The sequence below is a fragment of the Aptenodytes patagonicus genome, chromosome 3, assembly GCF_965638725.1.
Source record: "Aptenodytes patagonicus chromosome 3, bAptPat1.pri.cur, whole genome shotgun sequence".
Classification (NCBI taxonomy): Eukaryota; Metazoa; Chordata; class Aves; order Sphenisciformes; family Spheniscidae; genus Aptenodytes; species Aptenodytes patagonicus.
This window is the reverse complement of record NC_134951.1, coordinates 64492973-64507512: the sequence shown is the minus strand read 5'-3', so window position 1 is coordinate 64507512 and position 14540 is coordinate 64492973. Positions and strand designations below refer to the sequence as shown.

The 14540-nt window shown below is 42.1% G+C and overlaps 1 protein-coding gene across 1 annotated transcript; it reads right to left on the bottom strand.

The window, feature by feature from the left end:
- Positions 1-310: 310 nt before the first annotated feature.
- Positions 311-4982, bottom strand: SMLR1 (small leucine rich protein 1). The gene is made up of 2 exons (XM_076333614.1): positions 4728-4982; positions 311-1151 (listed from the first exon to the last, which is right to left on the bottom strand). The coding sequence occupies exons 1-2, from the start codon at positions 4858-4860 to the stop codon at positions 955-957; spliced, it is 330 nt and encodes a 109-aa protein (XP_076189729.1). The 5' UTR covers positions 4861-4982; the 3' UTR covers positions 311-954.
- Between the last annotated feature and the right edge of the window lie 9558 nt (positions 4983-14540).

Sequence of the window (14540 nt, the reverse complement as noted above, 5' to 3'; positions counted from 1 at the left end):
ATTATCCACTCTGTTCTTGCGGGGTGGGTAATGGCAAACAGCTGTAATGAAAGGTAATTGTAGACAGCAATTGCTAGCATATAGGGACAGTAAATACCAGGCACAGTAATGATAGTCACTTCTCATTCTTCATCAGTTTGGGTTTAAACTTGGGAGTCAGAAACAGAGAAGCCAAAAGGCAATAGTACTTTCAAACAGTTTGAGTTGCATTTTTGTGGGCCATCTGCCACAGCTAATCTGAGATACACTAAAAATTGTACATCTACAGCTAATGGGGGGGGAAGATTTTTTTATATGTGACAAACGACACCCAAAAAAAAGAAAACTCCATAGTTATGGTTTTTTTATTTGAAAAATCATCCGTTTGTCCTTAAGCTAGAATAATAACTGGTTTACAGAATACTGACTGAATCTTTTCAAAATTTGGCATGGTCAGTCAGCAGAGAGAAGTCCCTTTGTTTCCCATCACTGTTATATTTTGCTTTCAAATTCTATGGAAAGCATACTTTACAAAACCTACAATCTTTCCCAAAGTGTACAAGCTAATAAAAAAAAGCCAGTTCCCCTTCATCTCCCTTCTCAATTTCCTAGATGTCAGTGCTTGATATGAACTTGCTATTTTTGCATCTTCAATTTAAAAAGACTGCCTGCCTTGCATACGCCAGCTCGGCTCTCTCAGGAGCTTGTTATACAGCTTTCCTCTCAGTAGGCTAGGGAAAGGCTAGTGAGCAAGGTGCTTTCCCTCCCCCCAAATCCTGTGTCATGTAAGGGAACTGATAGAGTACGTTGCAGGAGGTCTCTGGTGTCCGATGAGTTGCATAAAGTACTGCTTGCTTGGCCTCACGTGAGAAAGCAAAACTGTTGCAAGACCTTTTTGAACGGCAGCAGCTGTTTCATTTGTACAGCATAGCACTAATTTCTTCTCTCCATTTTGTTTTCCTCTGTGGTATTTATCTACAGCTGGTTATTTTTAAACCTGCAGAGCTGAGTACTGGGTTTAAGCTTGCGTCCTGAGACGTGGGAGTCCCTTAGATGCCCTTCAGTTCTTGTATTTGTTCTCTTTTTTCCATATCTCCTGGGTTTCTGCCACTGGCCATGGTAATTCAGGAGGACCTTTCTGGGGTCTTCTGCCATGGCCAGTTCCTCATTAACTGAAAAATAAACCAAATAACACAAAATTCCATAAGAATGTGCTAATTTTCTATGGTGAATTTTTATAAAGAAGAGGAGCTGACATATATTAGTAAGAACCAATCTTATTAAATTGAAGGTGCCTAAGTAGCGCATTAGTTACCAGTTTGCCCTTGCTCCTAGAAGAAGGTCTTCCGAGTGTGAGATTGGGACTGTGCCTATGCCCAGTGAAGCACTGACACAAACTCTATTGACATCAACAGAAACACTCTATTCTCATTTGCCTCCACCAGCTTTCAATCAGAATAAAATCCTTAAACAACGGCAAGGAGAACAGTTAGCTTGTGCTGGCAATTCGCGTTCTGCTTTACTGTGGCAGTGCCACGAGAGCCTCAGATTGGCCTGATCCTCCCGATGCTGCCTGGGGTAGAAACAGAACAGAGAAATGATCTCTGCCCCCATAACCTGGCATATTCAGAACAGGATGGTGTCGTCAGAGGCTTGGAGAATATTTGAGAGGGATGGAGAAACAGAGAAAAGGAAAAAAAAAACAGGAAAAAAGAAAATTAAAAAAAAGCCCAGTTAGCATAAAACACTTTGTCACAGGCTATTAGCTTCCCTTGTCACTGCTAGTTGTTCAGGAGAAATGTGTGCTGTTTCGTTTGTTGGGTTTAGTTTTATTTTTAAGGAATCTTGAAGAGATGATACTAAGGTGGGTTTTGATATATTTACATGGAGCCTCTCTCTTGCTGCACAGAGAAAAATGAAACGCTTATTTGACAATGAAACAAGGCGGCCTTGCTTTTAGTAACACAATTTTTTTGGTTTTTTGGTTGGGTTTTTTTTTTAAGAGATCTAAGGAAATAGGCACCTAGAGCCTGCTGAATTTCTGAGGTTTTGTCAGAGAGGGAGGGTTGGCATTTAAAGGAGTCTGTTCTTAGACTTATCTGTGGTTAGTCGTTTCGCTCACTTGATGGTCTTAAGTTGAAGCTCGCTCCGCTTGCCCATACAGGGCGAGTTGCTCGGGATGATTTGTGTGAGCTGGCTGGAGGCTTAAGCGGTAGGTTGGACTCTGGCAGTCTCAGATCAAGCGAAAGAAGGGCTTGGAGGCAGAGCTGGGTCTGCGGTGCCCAAAGTATTAAATAGACAGGAATTCATCTCGCATCCGCTTGGGAGTCCCAGCCAGAACACCTGTGATCTGCAAACTGGGAATCTCCTTCCCTGAGGCACTGAACAGCCAGATGATTCCCTTCAAGCATCCTTCTCAGTTACGAAATAGAGAAGCACAGAAGCAATATTCCTTTGGCAAACTCGTCTGCCAACTCCTTCATTGACCTCTCTCTCTTAAAGCCTTGATTGCTAATCTCAGAAAATTTAGGAAATAGTTACTTACTTAAACTCACTACAAATCCAAAGCTAAAAATTCTGTGCTTTAAGAGAAGCAGCATTTAATATCTGGTTCTGCAGATTATTTACAGACCTGCAGGAAGTGCAGCTAAGGAGGATATAGGCGCTGTGAAAGAGGACAGGCCAGTTTGTTTCAGCAGCTGATCATGCAGCAGGAATGCGAACGCCTGTGGGTTTTTTCAGATGGGCTCTTTTGGCTTAATGAAAGTATTGTCTGAGCCTCAGCAAAATACCTGAACTGATGGGATCTGTAACCCACCTGCTTTTCCTGTTTCGCTTGATCTTAGCTGGAATAGAAAGGCAAGAGCATTACCAGGTAAGAACGAGTTCAGTAGTATCAGTGTTATTTCATAATAACTAACATCTAACTATCACAGATGGACACAGAGATGATTATTTGCTGAAAGGGAGAATCCCCGCTTTTACCCAAAGTCTAATGCAATAATTTCACTAGCTTCCATTTCAGCGTTTTTCAAGAAAGAGCTCTCAGTATTTAGCCTTCCTATTCCCTCATAGATATTGAATTGTATGATGTTTTGGCGCCACACCATTTTTTGGTGGTTGTTTATTAGTGTGTGAAAAACTGTCAGCACCTTGCTCTAAGGATAATTTATAACTGAAGGCAGAGCTGGGTTAGGCATGTGGAACAGGCTTCCCTAGTTGATTAATTCAGCATCTGAAAGCACATCTTGAACAAGAATGTTTGAGTTTTAGCAGCCTGAAGGTAACTTGAGGTGTACGCTTGTATGCAAACAAACACCCTTCCTCTCTGCTAAGGCCTCGGGTCTAAATGCCTGGAGATGTTATACAAAATAGGAAGTGAATTCATTCTACATTTCTGGGTATGTGTGGCCTTTCTTACTTTTAGAACTGTGTTAAATTGCCCAGTTTTCAGGATTTCAGAAGACTGCAGGGTGGAACAAACTTAATGAATGTACAAATTACAGTGCTTGATCTGCCATCTAGGTAAGGGTTCTTCCCTAGCCTTGCACTGGTGGGTAAATCTAGCCTTCTCCTGTTGGGCTGATGCACCTCAGGCCAGCTCGGGATGAATGTCTCAGCTTATCTGCAGAGCCCTGTGGTCAGGATTGTCCTGCCTGCCCTAGCCAAGTCTCTGCTTTTGAGATCATGGGTGAGCTGCTAGAGCTGAAACCTGTAGTACGTGCATTGTGGACCATTGTCCCAAGTAGGGTTCTCGCCAAGCTCTACCAAGAAGCATCTGAAGTTTACAGAGGAAATCTGGGATATCATCTTAGCTCCCCCAACACTCCCTGTGGGGAAAAGGTTCAAAAGGCAGCTAATTTGAGGAACAAGCTTAGCCCAGTGTCCGCAAGAACGTATTTTAGAAGGGCTGAAGGAAAGAAGGGATGAGGATGCTGATCTGAATGTGCGCCAGGGCTGGCCTTGGCAGCTGGAAACCTAAAATGAGAGCAGCACACATGTGAATCTGCTGCTGCGGCTGGGACCCAAACCTGGAAGGCATGAAGATAATCTCATTAAAATGGGTGGTCTGACGTACAGGAGTTTCCCTTCCAAAAGAAATTCCCTGCTTGCCATGGTTGTAGCCCAGTGCCTTTTCTGTGCAGGACCAGTCAGACTCTGTGAGCATCCTCAGTTTACAGTACCCAGGTGTGTTGCACCGACTGTGCATTTACTTGCGTGGGGGTGTTTCTTGTTTTAGTTTTACTCTGGAGATAGATTTTTGAAGTGAGTACAAGCTGATTTTAAAATAGAAAAGGCAACATGGCAAATGTGCATTTAGGTACAAAGTAAAAGCAAAAACATGCCTTTGAAAGAACACAGATATGTACTCAATAACCAACCAGTTATAGGGTGTAACTGCTGTTAACTGTCTCACTGAAGACTTGCACGGTGAAGGCGCAGAGGAAAATGATCTGTACTTTAGCCACCCTCCATTTTGGTTGCCTTTTCTATAGTGTGGTATAGTAAAATCTTCTATAGTATGGTATGTAGCACTGTGGAGTTTTAAGTGAGGTTCAATCCAAGTTCTAAACAAATTCTTGTAACAGTTTTCAAATAGAAAATGGTCTAAAATGCAGTACAAGTTCAGAAAATTGTTTATGATCATAGTTCTCTTCAGTTTAGTTAATGGTACAAGCTTAACAGTAGCCTGTTGTATGAGAAATTTTGTCTGCCTACCCACTCATTGCCCCCGAGCCCTGACTCACCTTCTAACAGTTTGATCCTGAAGTAGGCGATTAGCAGCAGCAGGAGTAAAGTCACAGGCATAAAGATCCCAGCAAAGAGAATGCAGCCGGGCAACTCCTTCACAAACACCGAAAGTAGGTAACTCATGCTCATTTTCCTCTGCGGTAACTGTTCTGAGCAAGATCCTTCAGATCTCCAGGTGTGGACCTAATTTATCCTGCTTTCTTCCTTTTTTCCCTGCACCTACATTCTGCCCTTTGCTCACGCTGTTTTCTCTCTTTGGACTTTGGTTTGTTTGTGTAGGCCTGTGATTCCTAGTAGGACTGGAGTTCACTTGCAAAATTACTCAACCACAAAGTTTAAAAGTGCATGTTGAAGTAATGTAGGGCTTTGAAACTTTTGGATATGTTGGGCTGGGCAGGGCTCAATATGTAAGGCTGCTACCTTTCAAGCAATATGGGTTCTGTCATCTACTAATGTTGTACAGGCCATTCTAAATAATAAGCACCCTCTTTCTAGAGGTATTATTAATTTTACAATAGATCCCAAATGCTCACGCAGGGTGAAGACCCTGTTATACATACCACACAGGCATACATGGGGTCTCTGCTCTGACGAGTTTTTGGACCAGACCATTGAGGCAAGCAGCAAGTGACCGAGTGGATGCTGCGCCAACAGCATTTTTTCTGAAGATTAGCTGCAGAACAGTGAAACTCAGGAAGGTTTCTTTTTTAGCAGAGTTGAAAATATGTGATTTTAGGGGGCCAGACGTGCCAAAGAATTCAAGAACCTTTTAAACGTTCAAGTAACTGGGTTTGAGGTGTTCAGTGTGTTCGGTTTTTCCCATCTGGTCACCAGCCTATGGGATAACTGTGTCTAGGATGCACTGATTGGTTTAAAAAGATGATTAGTCATTTTATAGCCCTTCCCTACACCTTCAAGTTTCTAAAAACATCTGGTCGGTAGACTTGACATCTTGGAAGTGCTACAGTACGCAGGTTGCATTGACTTCACTTGGGGGCAATGCAGAATCTTGCTGTTTGACGTGCCCATGTGCTTGAATTCCAGCAGAGACGTGCTTCAGGATGTTGGAGATCAGGTTAGTCTACCTGAACATTCAGTCTTTGGCTTATCCAATCTGATGCCTAATGAAGGCATCAGATAACATTAAGCATCGGGGGTTTGTGGCTTCAGCAGTTTGTTATGACATGGACAAAAAATCTGGCTCATTTCATGTGCATTTGAGAGATGGTAAGGATTTTATTTGTTTAATACCTACCAAATCTGAAACCGGACCATGAGCTCAAACTGAAAACTCCCATTTTGACAGACGTTCTTTCTGGGTACCCAGAAAGAATGTACTACGAGATTTGTTTGACTAATTGGGTAGGTGGGTAGGCTGGAGCTAACGGGAAATGCAGTGTAGATTTTCAGGGGAAAGAGGTATTTCTATGTTCACCTTGTTTTTGCCACCTTCTGTGTTCAAAAGGCAAACAGCCTCACCTAATAATTATTTTAAGTTTGTAACTTTATTTGAACTGTAACGTATTTGGCATGAGATCCTCCCTTTGTGACAAGAAGTGATGGAGAATAACAGGTTTGCAGGCAAATTCCTGGTTTTGTTAATCACCTGCTGTTGTGATTGATAAAAGAACAAATGGAGTGTGCCTTATTTCTTGCTTGTGTTTGTTTGGCTTTGGCTTCTAACAATTACGTCTCATTCTGCCTTTTTCCCACTAGATGTTTGACCTCATTCATAAAGTGCTTTATGATCTACTGATAAAAAGCATGGATTAAAAGCCAGGTGGTGAGGATATTAATATTATTATAGGCCCATCTGTTGCCAGATAACTCCTTCCTTGCATAGATACCTGTCAGCTGTGATCAATAAATTCCTTAAACTTTTTTTTTTTGCACATAAAAAGTTAATTCAGATTTTTTTTTTAGGCTATCATGAATGTTAGTGTTCTGGTCTGCAAAACAGTTGCAATATTTTGATGACCCCTCTTGTGGATCCTTTTAAAAATTCCTTCCTAACTGATGTTCTTAAAAAAAAAAAAAAAAATCTTGAGCAATCAGAGAGCTCGGTCTGTGAGAGTAAAGTCTGTGACCGAATCCCAAGTGCTGTGACATTACGAAATGAGCCAGGGGGGAATTTCTCTTTGATACATGTGCATGGCTCGCAATGACGTTAATGGGAACTAAATACGTGCATACAAGGGCAAAACAGTCACTTGGATTTTTTAATTGGTTTTCCTTGCACGCTTGAGATATTTGTTTTTTCTGTCAAATGTGAGTTGGGGAGATGATGAAGTATGTAGCTGCCTTGCTTGTCACACCTGACTGTCGTGGGGCCAGACAGCTGATGGACGCAGAGCAGACAGCTTGGAAGTGGTTAGTTTCTGCCCAGGAAGAATAAGAAATTTCTCAACCCTCCACATTTGTACAACCTCCTTGTGAAATGGCAGGTGTCAGCTCTGATCACAGCGGGCATGCGAGGAACAAAACTTGGCTAACGGCTGTTCAGCGCAGCAGACATTTTACATGTCTCCGCATTGAAGCAGGACAAATGCAGGTGGAAACAAGGTTAAACGTGTTTTTGCCGTGAGGACAGCTCATTTTCTACCTGGGTTGGCTGGGGCAGCGGCGGGTGTGTGTAAAGCCGAGGGGAGCCCCAGTGCCGCACGGGCAGCGGTGTTTAGCAGAGCAGGGCTTCTGCACCCCGGCGAGCCCCAGTCTGCGGTGGCAATGCCTTGCGTGTCTCTGCCGTGCAATCACGCCTGCCACAGTCAAAGGAAAACTGGGAAACGTGGGCCAGGCATGGATTAGTAATGCAGGAACGTATGGTTTCCTGGATGATCCGTGAAACTTGGGTGTATTTGGGAAAATAGATGGATTCACAAGCCTTGCGAAAATGTCACTGACTTCTCATCAGTTGGAAAGAAGCAACCAATTGCTCGTCAACCCCCTCCCTGTGCTGCCAGCCCTGCGGTACAGGGCGGACCTGCCGAAAGCTCTCTTTCTGGCTCTTGGGAAATTCAGCCATTACAGAATTTTCCTTTTGGCTTAAATCATAAACTTAATTTCCTGTGAAATGGAATTTAAGGAACATTAATTTTAGAGCCACTAAAACTCTTATTTCAGCTGTATCATTTTGGTTATTTACATAAAATATGAACACAAATGAATTCATTCAAACTTTAAATGACTTCTATTTCCAAAAACTGCCAAGTAACACTAGAAATGTTGAACATCACGCCTACCTTGTTGGAAGGAATTACCTTAACTTCTCATCTTTGTGTGTGTTAAGCAACACATTCTTGCTGAATATTTTGATTTAATTACAGCTTCCAAAGGGAAATTTTCTCTCAAAATTTCTAGACGGCTTTACTAGGGAATATAAAAAAGCAGTGAAATACCTATTGAAGCTGAGGGGAAGGAGTAAGATCTGCCTGTGAAGACTCAACCACAGTAAACAAAAAAACCCCTAGTTATTGCAGGTGTTTGAGAGCCTTCTGGGCAGTAACCAAGATGTACACATTCCATAAAGGCAAATTGCCAGTGTGCATGGCAGCTGAACTGACAAAGCTGAGGTTGCTCTTTCTCAGGGAAAACAGTGAAAAGGTTGCTGCGAGACTGAAACTTTTTAAAAAAGAATCAATATTTCTGTAATTATGGTGGAAAAAGGAGGCAGTGGTTCAGTCCGGGCTCAATAAGGACAGAGCCTTCCAGCACAGACCGGCGGGTCGGGCGCAGACTCCTGTTTCTCCCTGTGCCAGGGTCAAAACTGGCCCCATGGGGATGGTTATTCCCACAGGTGTCCCCTGGCCCAGGAGTTGGGGACTCCAGTTGGTAAGCTGTTTCCACTGCTCAGGAGACACATTTTGAATGGAAAAAGGGCTTTAGTTTCCTGGGCTATGAAGCTAAAAGGCTTCCTGAAAAGTGTATTAATTTTATTAAATTTAAATGCTAAATGAGCATTTAGATCTCATCTTTCTCCTGGATGTTCTGCTAGAACACCAAAATCCTTTATTCTCCTATTCAACCTAAATTCGACAAAGGCTATGAGATCAGCTAGTTTAATATCTTTATTATTACAGGCGATTTCATTTCCTTCCATGTCCTTTGTAGAATCCAATAAATTGGTTGTTTAAGGCTTGTTTTCCCAAAAAGCATTTAGCCTTGGTTTGAAAACATGAGGAGGTGGAGAATCATCTGTCCCTTTCCATGGCTTGTTCATGATGTAAAACGCTCGCCTCGTGTCTGGTTCAGAGCTTGTCACACTTCTGCTTCTAGCTGCTTGTTCTGCTTGCCCCTTCCTCAGAGGGTCAGGGAGACTTTGGGGACCTGGTATTTTTTCCCTGTGAAAGTACTTATGCCTTGCAATGTCACTTCTCAATTTCTTTCCTGTTAAACTACACACACTGGTCTTTTAATTCCTTATAGTAGGAATTTTTTTTGCCCATCCTTGAAACATCCTTGCAGGTTTCTGTGTGTTCTCTAACTTCTAAAGATACCTTTTGAAATGTGGGCATCCCAAAGGCTGCAATCTCATAGCAATGTCACCTGTGACACTCCTAAAGGTAAAATTGTGTCTTTATTCCCACTTGCTACTCTGCTGTTCCGTCGTCAGAAGGGCTTATTAGCCATGATTGTTAGAGCATTCAGAGGCACTTGCTGCATTGCACACCTGCTCTGGGTCTCAATCCTCTTCAGGATTGTGGTTTCCCACGACAATCTTTAGGGATGACCTGTTACTCTTGTTTCTAGATTTAAAACTTTGCTTTGGAAAAGTTGCAATGCTTTTTCTTGTAATAAACCCAGCCTCTCACAAATGATCCAGATCACACAGCCTAACTGCTGTGTTCTCCTTCTTACTTGGCATCAGGCCTTTGATCATCTGCACTTTTTAGGAGTTGTGATTTTATACCAATTTCTACTTTGTTTTTTTTCCTTTCCTGCTTTGCCTATTTTCCGCTTTGTTGCCTTTCTAGTACAAGCATTTGTGTCTTCACATGGTAAATTGGTTCAAGTTATTGATCCAACTGAAAAGCTGCATAAGCTGTTTCTGGGCTTTGAGGAAAAGGTACTAACTAGATTAAACTGGATCTGTTTTCTGATCAAGTTTATTCTGTGCGGGCATCCACAAGGGGATGCTGGCATAGCCTGTAAGTCGTACAGACATGGTGATGAGCGGCCGTTTAGGAAGGAGCCCCTTCCCCAAAGTGAGGCAGCAGATGGAAATGGCTCTGCTGCTGAATGCCTAACTATCGCCTCACCAGAAGCACTGCATGCAGCAACTCCCCCGTGGATATGACTTTTGAGATCCCTGCAGCAATTCCTAATTCATTACTCATGTGCTTTATTGATATAGAAAAGTGATTACTTTTTAATGAGCACATTGTGTGTTACTAATGCAAGTGCCTTAGGACATCTAAGTGTATTGAAGCTGTGGTTGCCCTTATCAAACAAACTTGTAATCTCATTAACAAAGTAAGAGCTATTTTGCATAAACCGTGCTAAGTAGCTTATTTATATTCCAATTCGCTATCTGTTTGAACAATCTTTGCATTCTTCCTGCCTTGCATTATTTTTCTTACCTATAACTAGGGCAGATCATTTGAGCGTTGGCATGAAAATAATGGGTTTCTAGTCTCCTCAATATTATGCTCAAGATTTATGAAAAATTAGCATAAGTGAAATAAAAACCTGCTTGGCCAACTTCTAGCCCTCTTCCAGGCTTCTTGATTTTCACTGTGTTTCTGTTCAGTACAGGTTATTTAAATTTCAGCTTTGTTATTAATCACCTTGTACAGGCGAATATTAATCTACCTGTGCAGAAGCATCTGGCAGTGGTACCTGTGGATGACCCTTCTTTTAGAGTACAAACCAAAATATTTATTGAGCAGTAATACTTCCTATACATTATGATTTAAACCATCTTGATATGGGCTGCTGTGAACATCTCTCTTGCTTCCAGTGTATTTTTAAAAGAATGAAAAAAAAATCTGATTGCTCCTAGTCCTTTGACCACAGCATTTTCCATGGTGAAAGGAGCTGATAGTGTCCATTTGCTGTATTCATGGCTTCAGATGTGTCGGTTGCGACCCTTTTTTGGTTTTGTTTTTGCCTTTTTCCCAAGAAAATAAGTTTATGGAATCACAATGTTTGTCCTCCCTAATAACTCTTAGCCAACTTCAAAAAAAAGTTAAGAGGTATAGAAAACTCAAAGCAAGTTACTTACCAGTGCTGTGAAAATTAGTGGCTCAGTAGAAGGAAAACTGCAGTTAGGGCCCAAACGGAGGGGAAGGAAAGCAGAGCTCCGCTCCTGCGTGTTCAGTTTGGGAGCAGGACACCAGCCACTGCCTCTGTACCGGCTGGCCACACCACACCAGCATGTGTAGCCACTCACCCCATAACGGTATCACAAGGGGCATGGGTCCAACAGTGGAGTTATTACAATGACAAGGGGTCTAGTAGGGAAGGGTACAAGCTCATAGAAAAGTAGGCTTTGCTACTTCTGCTGTTTGTGGGGAAAAATTATTTCTAGCTGCTGCCTTTCCCATTTAACCAACAGGGAATTTTATTCAAAGTCGTACTCGTCCTTGACTGGAAACATGATCCTACAGATACTCAGGAAATGTTTCTTTAAGAGTTCTTATTTGTATTTCTGTTAAATACAAAATTATTAAGTATGTTGAATGTTTTATTAAGTTAATAAATATTCTTTTCCATCAAGCAATTTTGCTAAAAATTTTGGAAATAGGTTAATTTCTAATACCCATATTAGTGTGTGTGCAGTTTCTTGTTAGAGCTGCCCACTGTTCACCTGTATCTAATAAGACCGGTTCCCAATGACTGCTCTGTAAACAGCTGTTCTTCACCAGTCCCAGCCCAGGGATTATTTCACCTGCACCCAGCATAACCCAGTCCTACAGGGTCCCTCCCTACCGCTGAATCCCATTTCTGTTAAAAGATCATAGATCTTTGGAAGCCATATGATGAATGCTGTCTGCATGAGACTTCAAGCAGCAGTGTATTAAATGGCAGGGTATCTTTATCTTTTAAAATAAACACTGCAAAACAAACCCAATCTTTTTCCATCCCATCTCTTGGATGGCTCACAGCTGCCTCCCAGTGTGCTTTTCTCCTTGATTAGCAAAGAGGAAATCAATATAACATTTAGACAATGTAGATAAGTGAGCGGTGAAAAACCGTGCTGCTCTGATATCCCAGAAAGGCAGAGCAAGGTTGAACTGGGAATAGTTGTGCGGTGATAGCAGAGTGCTGTCTTTTTGTCTTACCCATACCCCATGGCCCTGGCTATGATGGCAGTTTGCTGTATTAGCATTTGCTCACTGGCAGGTCGTTTTTCACCTAGCAACAAATAAAGCAACAAGATGTGGTTCTAGAAACTGGGACAGAGTCAATGTTCATCTGGTGCCCCAATTTGTAACTGATCCTGAAACCCCTATGTAAGGGTCCACAGAAGTGATCAGAGCAATTGTAAAAACTAAGCTGATTTTTTTTAGCTGGCCCGATTTCAAATGTGTTATGCCATTTATTGCCTCTTGGTTAGCTAATACTTCTTGTTATTACTTTGCAACACCACTGCTCCCCTAGTGTTGCTATGCTACCATACCTCAGACAGTTTGGAGTCACCATATAGCTGTAGGGCAATGCACATTTTTTCTTCCAACTTCCCCGCAGTAAAAGAGGATGGAGAGCAGGCTACAGCGCAAGATTTACAGTTGTGCCCTGCTAGCTCAAGAGGCTGAGCTGGATATGCCCCAGCCATCTCCTGCGCCTCTCCTCGGCAGCCTGGCTAATCCAGCACGGGGCTGAGCTGCTGCGGTGACACCTGGCTGGGGCAGCCACAGCACGGATGGCGAGGAAGGCTGCCCAGCGCCACAGGTTGTTTTTAACCTCAGTGAACAAGCTACACTGGGTGGCACTAATGCAAAAGCTGCATTTTATTCAGCGGCTAAATGTGCACAGGTGTGTAGCTGTATTCGATTTGAGGCATGGCTCTGCAAAGTAAAAACAGTGGCATCTTCCAAATCAGAGTGCTTTTTAAGACATGTTAGCTTATTTGTGCTTAGCTGTGTGCCATAAAAGTGACTTGAGCCCTGATGCCTCAGCTGCTTTTCAGGACGGCTGAGGATTTTGCAGTATCTCAGTGTCAAGGTCCTTGTTAGACATACTTGAAAAAAAGCCCAGGTTTTCATAGAGTTGATAGAGCTGTAGAAAGCTCAAGATCCACATTAGAAGTGTCTGTGTCACTGTAACCTAAGTTACAGTAACCTACGTCTTTTAAAAAGTTATTCATTAAAGGTCTGGCAGACATTTTACGTAGGTTTTCCCTGTGAGATTGCCTCATAGCAAGCCGAACCGTGACCCCCTTCCGTTGCACGGAGTGCCTCCCTGGAGAAAGAGGGCTCCTCTGTGCAGCCAAACGCCAGGGAGACAAGCTGCTGGTTAAATAGGGGTGAGCTACAGTTTAATCAGAAGATTATTGGGCTAAGGCCTAATGTAACCTTGGGTGAAAATAATTTACGGTGAAATGAACAGTACGGTAAGTTAGTAAGTAATGCTGGAGAGGTGCGTGTGCGTGCACAGCTACCTCCTCTGTCACAGTGTCTGTAAGGAAATAAAATCTCTGTGAGAGAAATCTTCAGCTTATCTGCTACTGCTAGCAAAAGCTATGGTTAGTTTAACGCATTTTGTCAGTTATCTAGTACTCGATTAACGTGACATGAAATAAAATGGCATGAGCACATATCATTCTCTGTTATATATTCCTGGTGAATGCTAATTAATGTCATTCCACTTTCCATGCTGTACGCTTACACAGTAATGAGTTGTAGCCATCTGCTGGCATGAAATGATCTTTTTTTTTTTTCTCTCCCCAGAAAGGAGAAAGGCAGACAGCCCTTCATGTTTTTCCTTATACTGTAACATATCCAGAAAACCTTATGCTTAACCCTGACGCTGGCATCAACAAATGCTAATTTACACATGCAACTATGTGAGACCAAGGAAAGAGTTTTTAACCCTACCTTGTTCGATGATTTAAAATAGTTACTGTGAATGTTTTGCCTTGGGGAGATTCATGTAGCGATTCATTAAGAGAGCAACATCTGCATTTTTTCTCTGAATGAGGAATGCACTCTAAGGTCTTTTACTCATTAGAGTGATAAGGTAAATATACTCCATCCTCGTCAGAAAACTGCCCTATAGGCAGCAGCTTCTCTAGCATGGATGTTAAACTATGTAGAACTGTGGCAGTAGGATAAAGGAACTGCGAACTGATAAAATAGAAAGAAGGGGAAATAATTGAGACAAATGTTTCCTGTTCGAAAAAGGTACGGCTGCTTTGAGGATCTATTGCCCCAGTTTGCTGACTTTTCAGATTGTGGGTCCGATTTATATGGAAAATGCTGATAGTCCTTGTAAGACCTGATCGATATAATAGCAAATATATCTGTAGTGGGGGGCAAGACTATTTAACTGATTTGTACAGGTACTTCAAGACATTGATTGAATAGTTGATCCTGAAGGATGAGAATGAAGGGAAATGAGATGTCTTTTGCTTTAAATTGCAATAAAATGCTTAATGACTCAGGACTAGGGGATGGTGAGCACATAGTTTTCTTATCTTGTAAAATCTGAAGCTCATAAATGCTCTTTTTTCCTCTCTTTTTAATGTTAATTTTAGACTAGAACTAACCAATAACCTAATGACGATATGAGCATTCATTTGTGATAAAATGGTGAGGCGTTTTGGGTTGACCAGAAACTCAACCTATGGGGCTTCAGAACCTATTGTAAAA

Excerpts from the sequence above, each read along its gene's own strand:
- SMLR1 (XM_076333614.1), bottom strand. The coding sequence starts at position 4,860 with ATGAGCATGAGTTACCTACTTTCGGTGTTTGTGAAGGAGTTGCCCGGC. Across the intron at positions 1,152-4,727 it reads CAGGATCAAACTGTTAGAAG|TTAATGAGGAACTGGCCATG; the intron begins GTGAGTCAGGGC and ends TTTATTTTTCAG.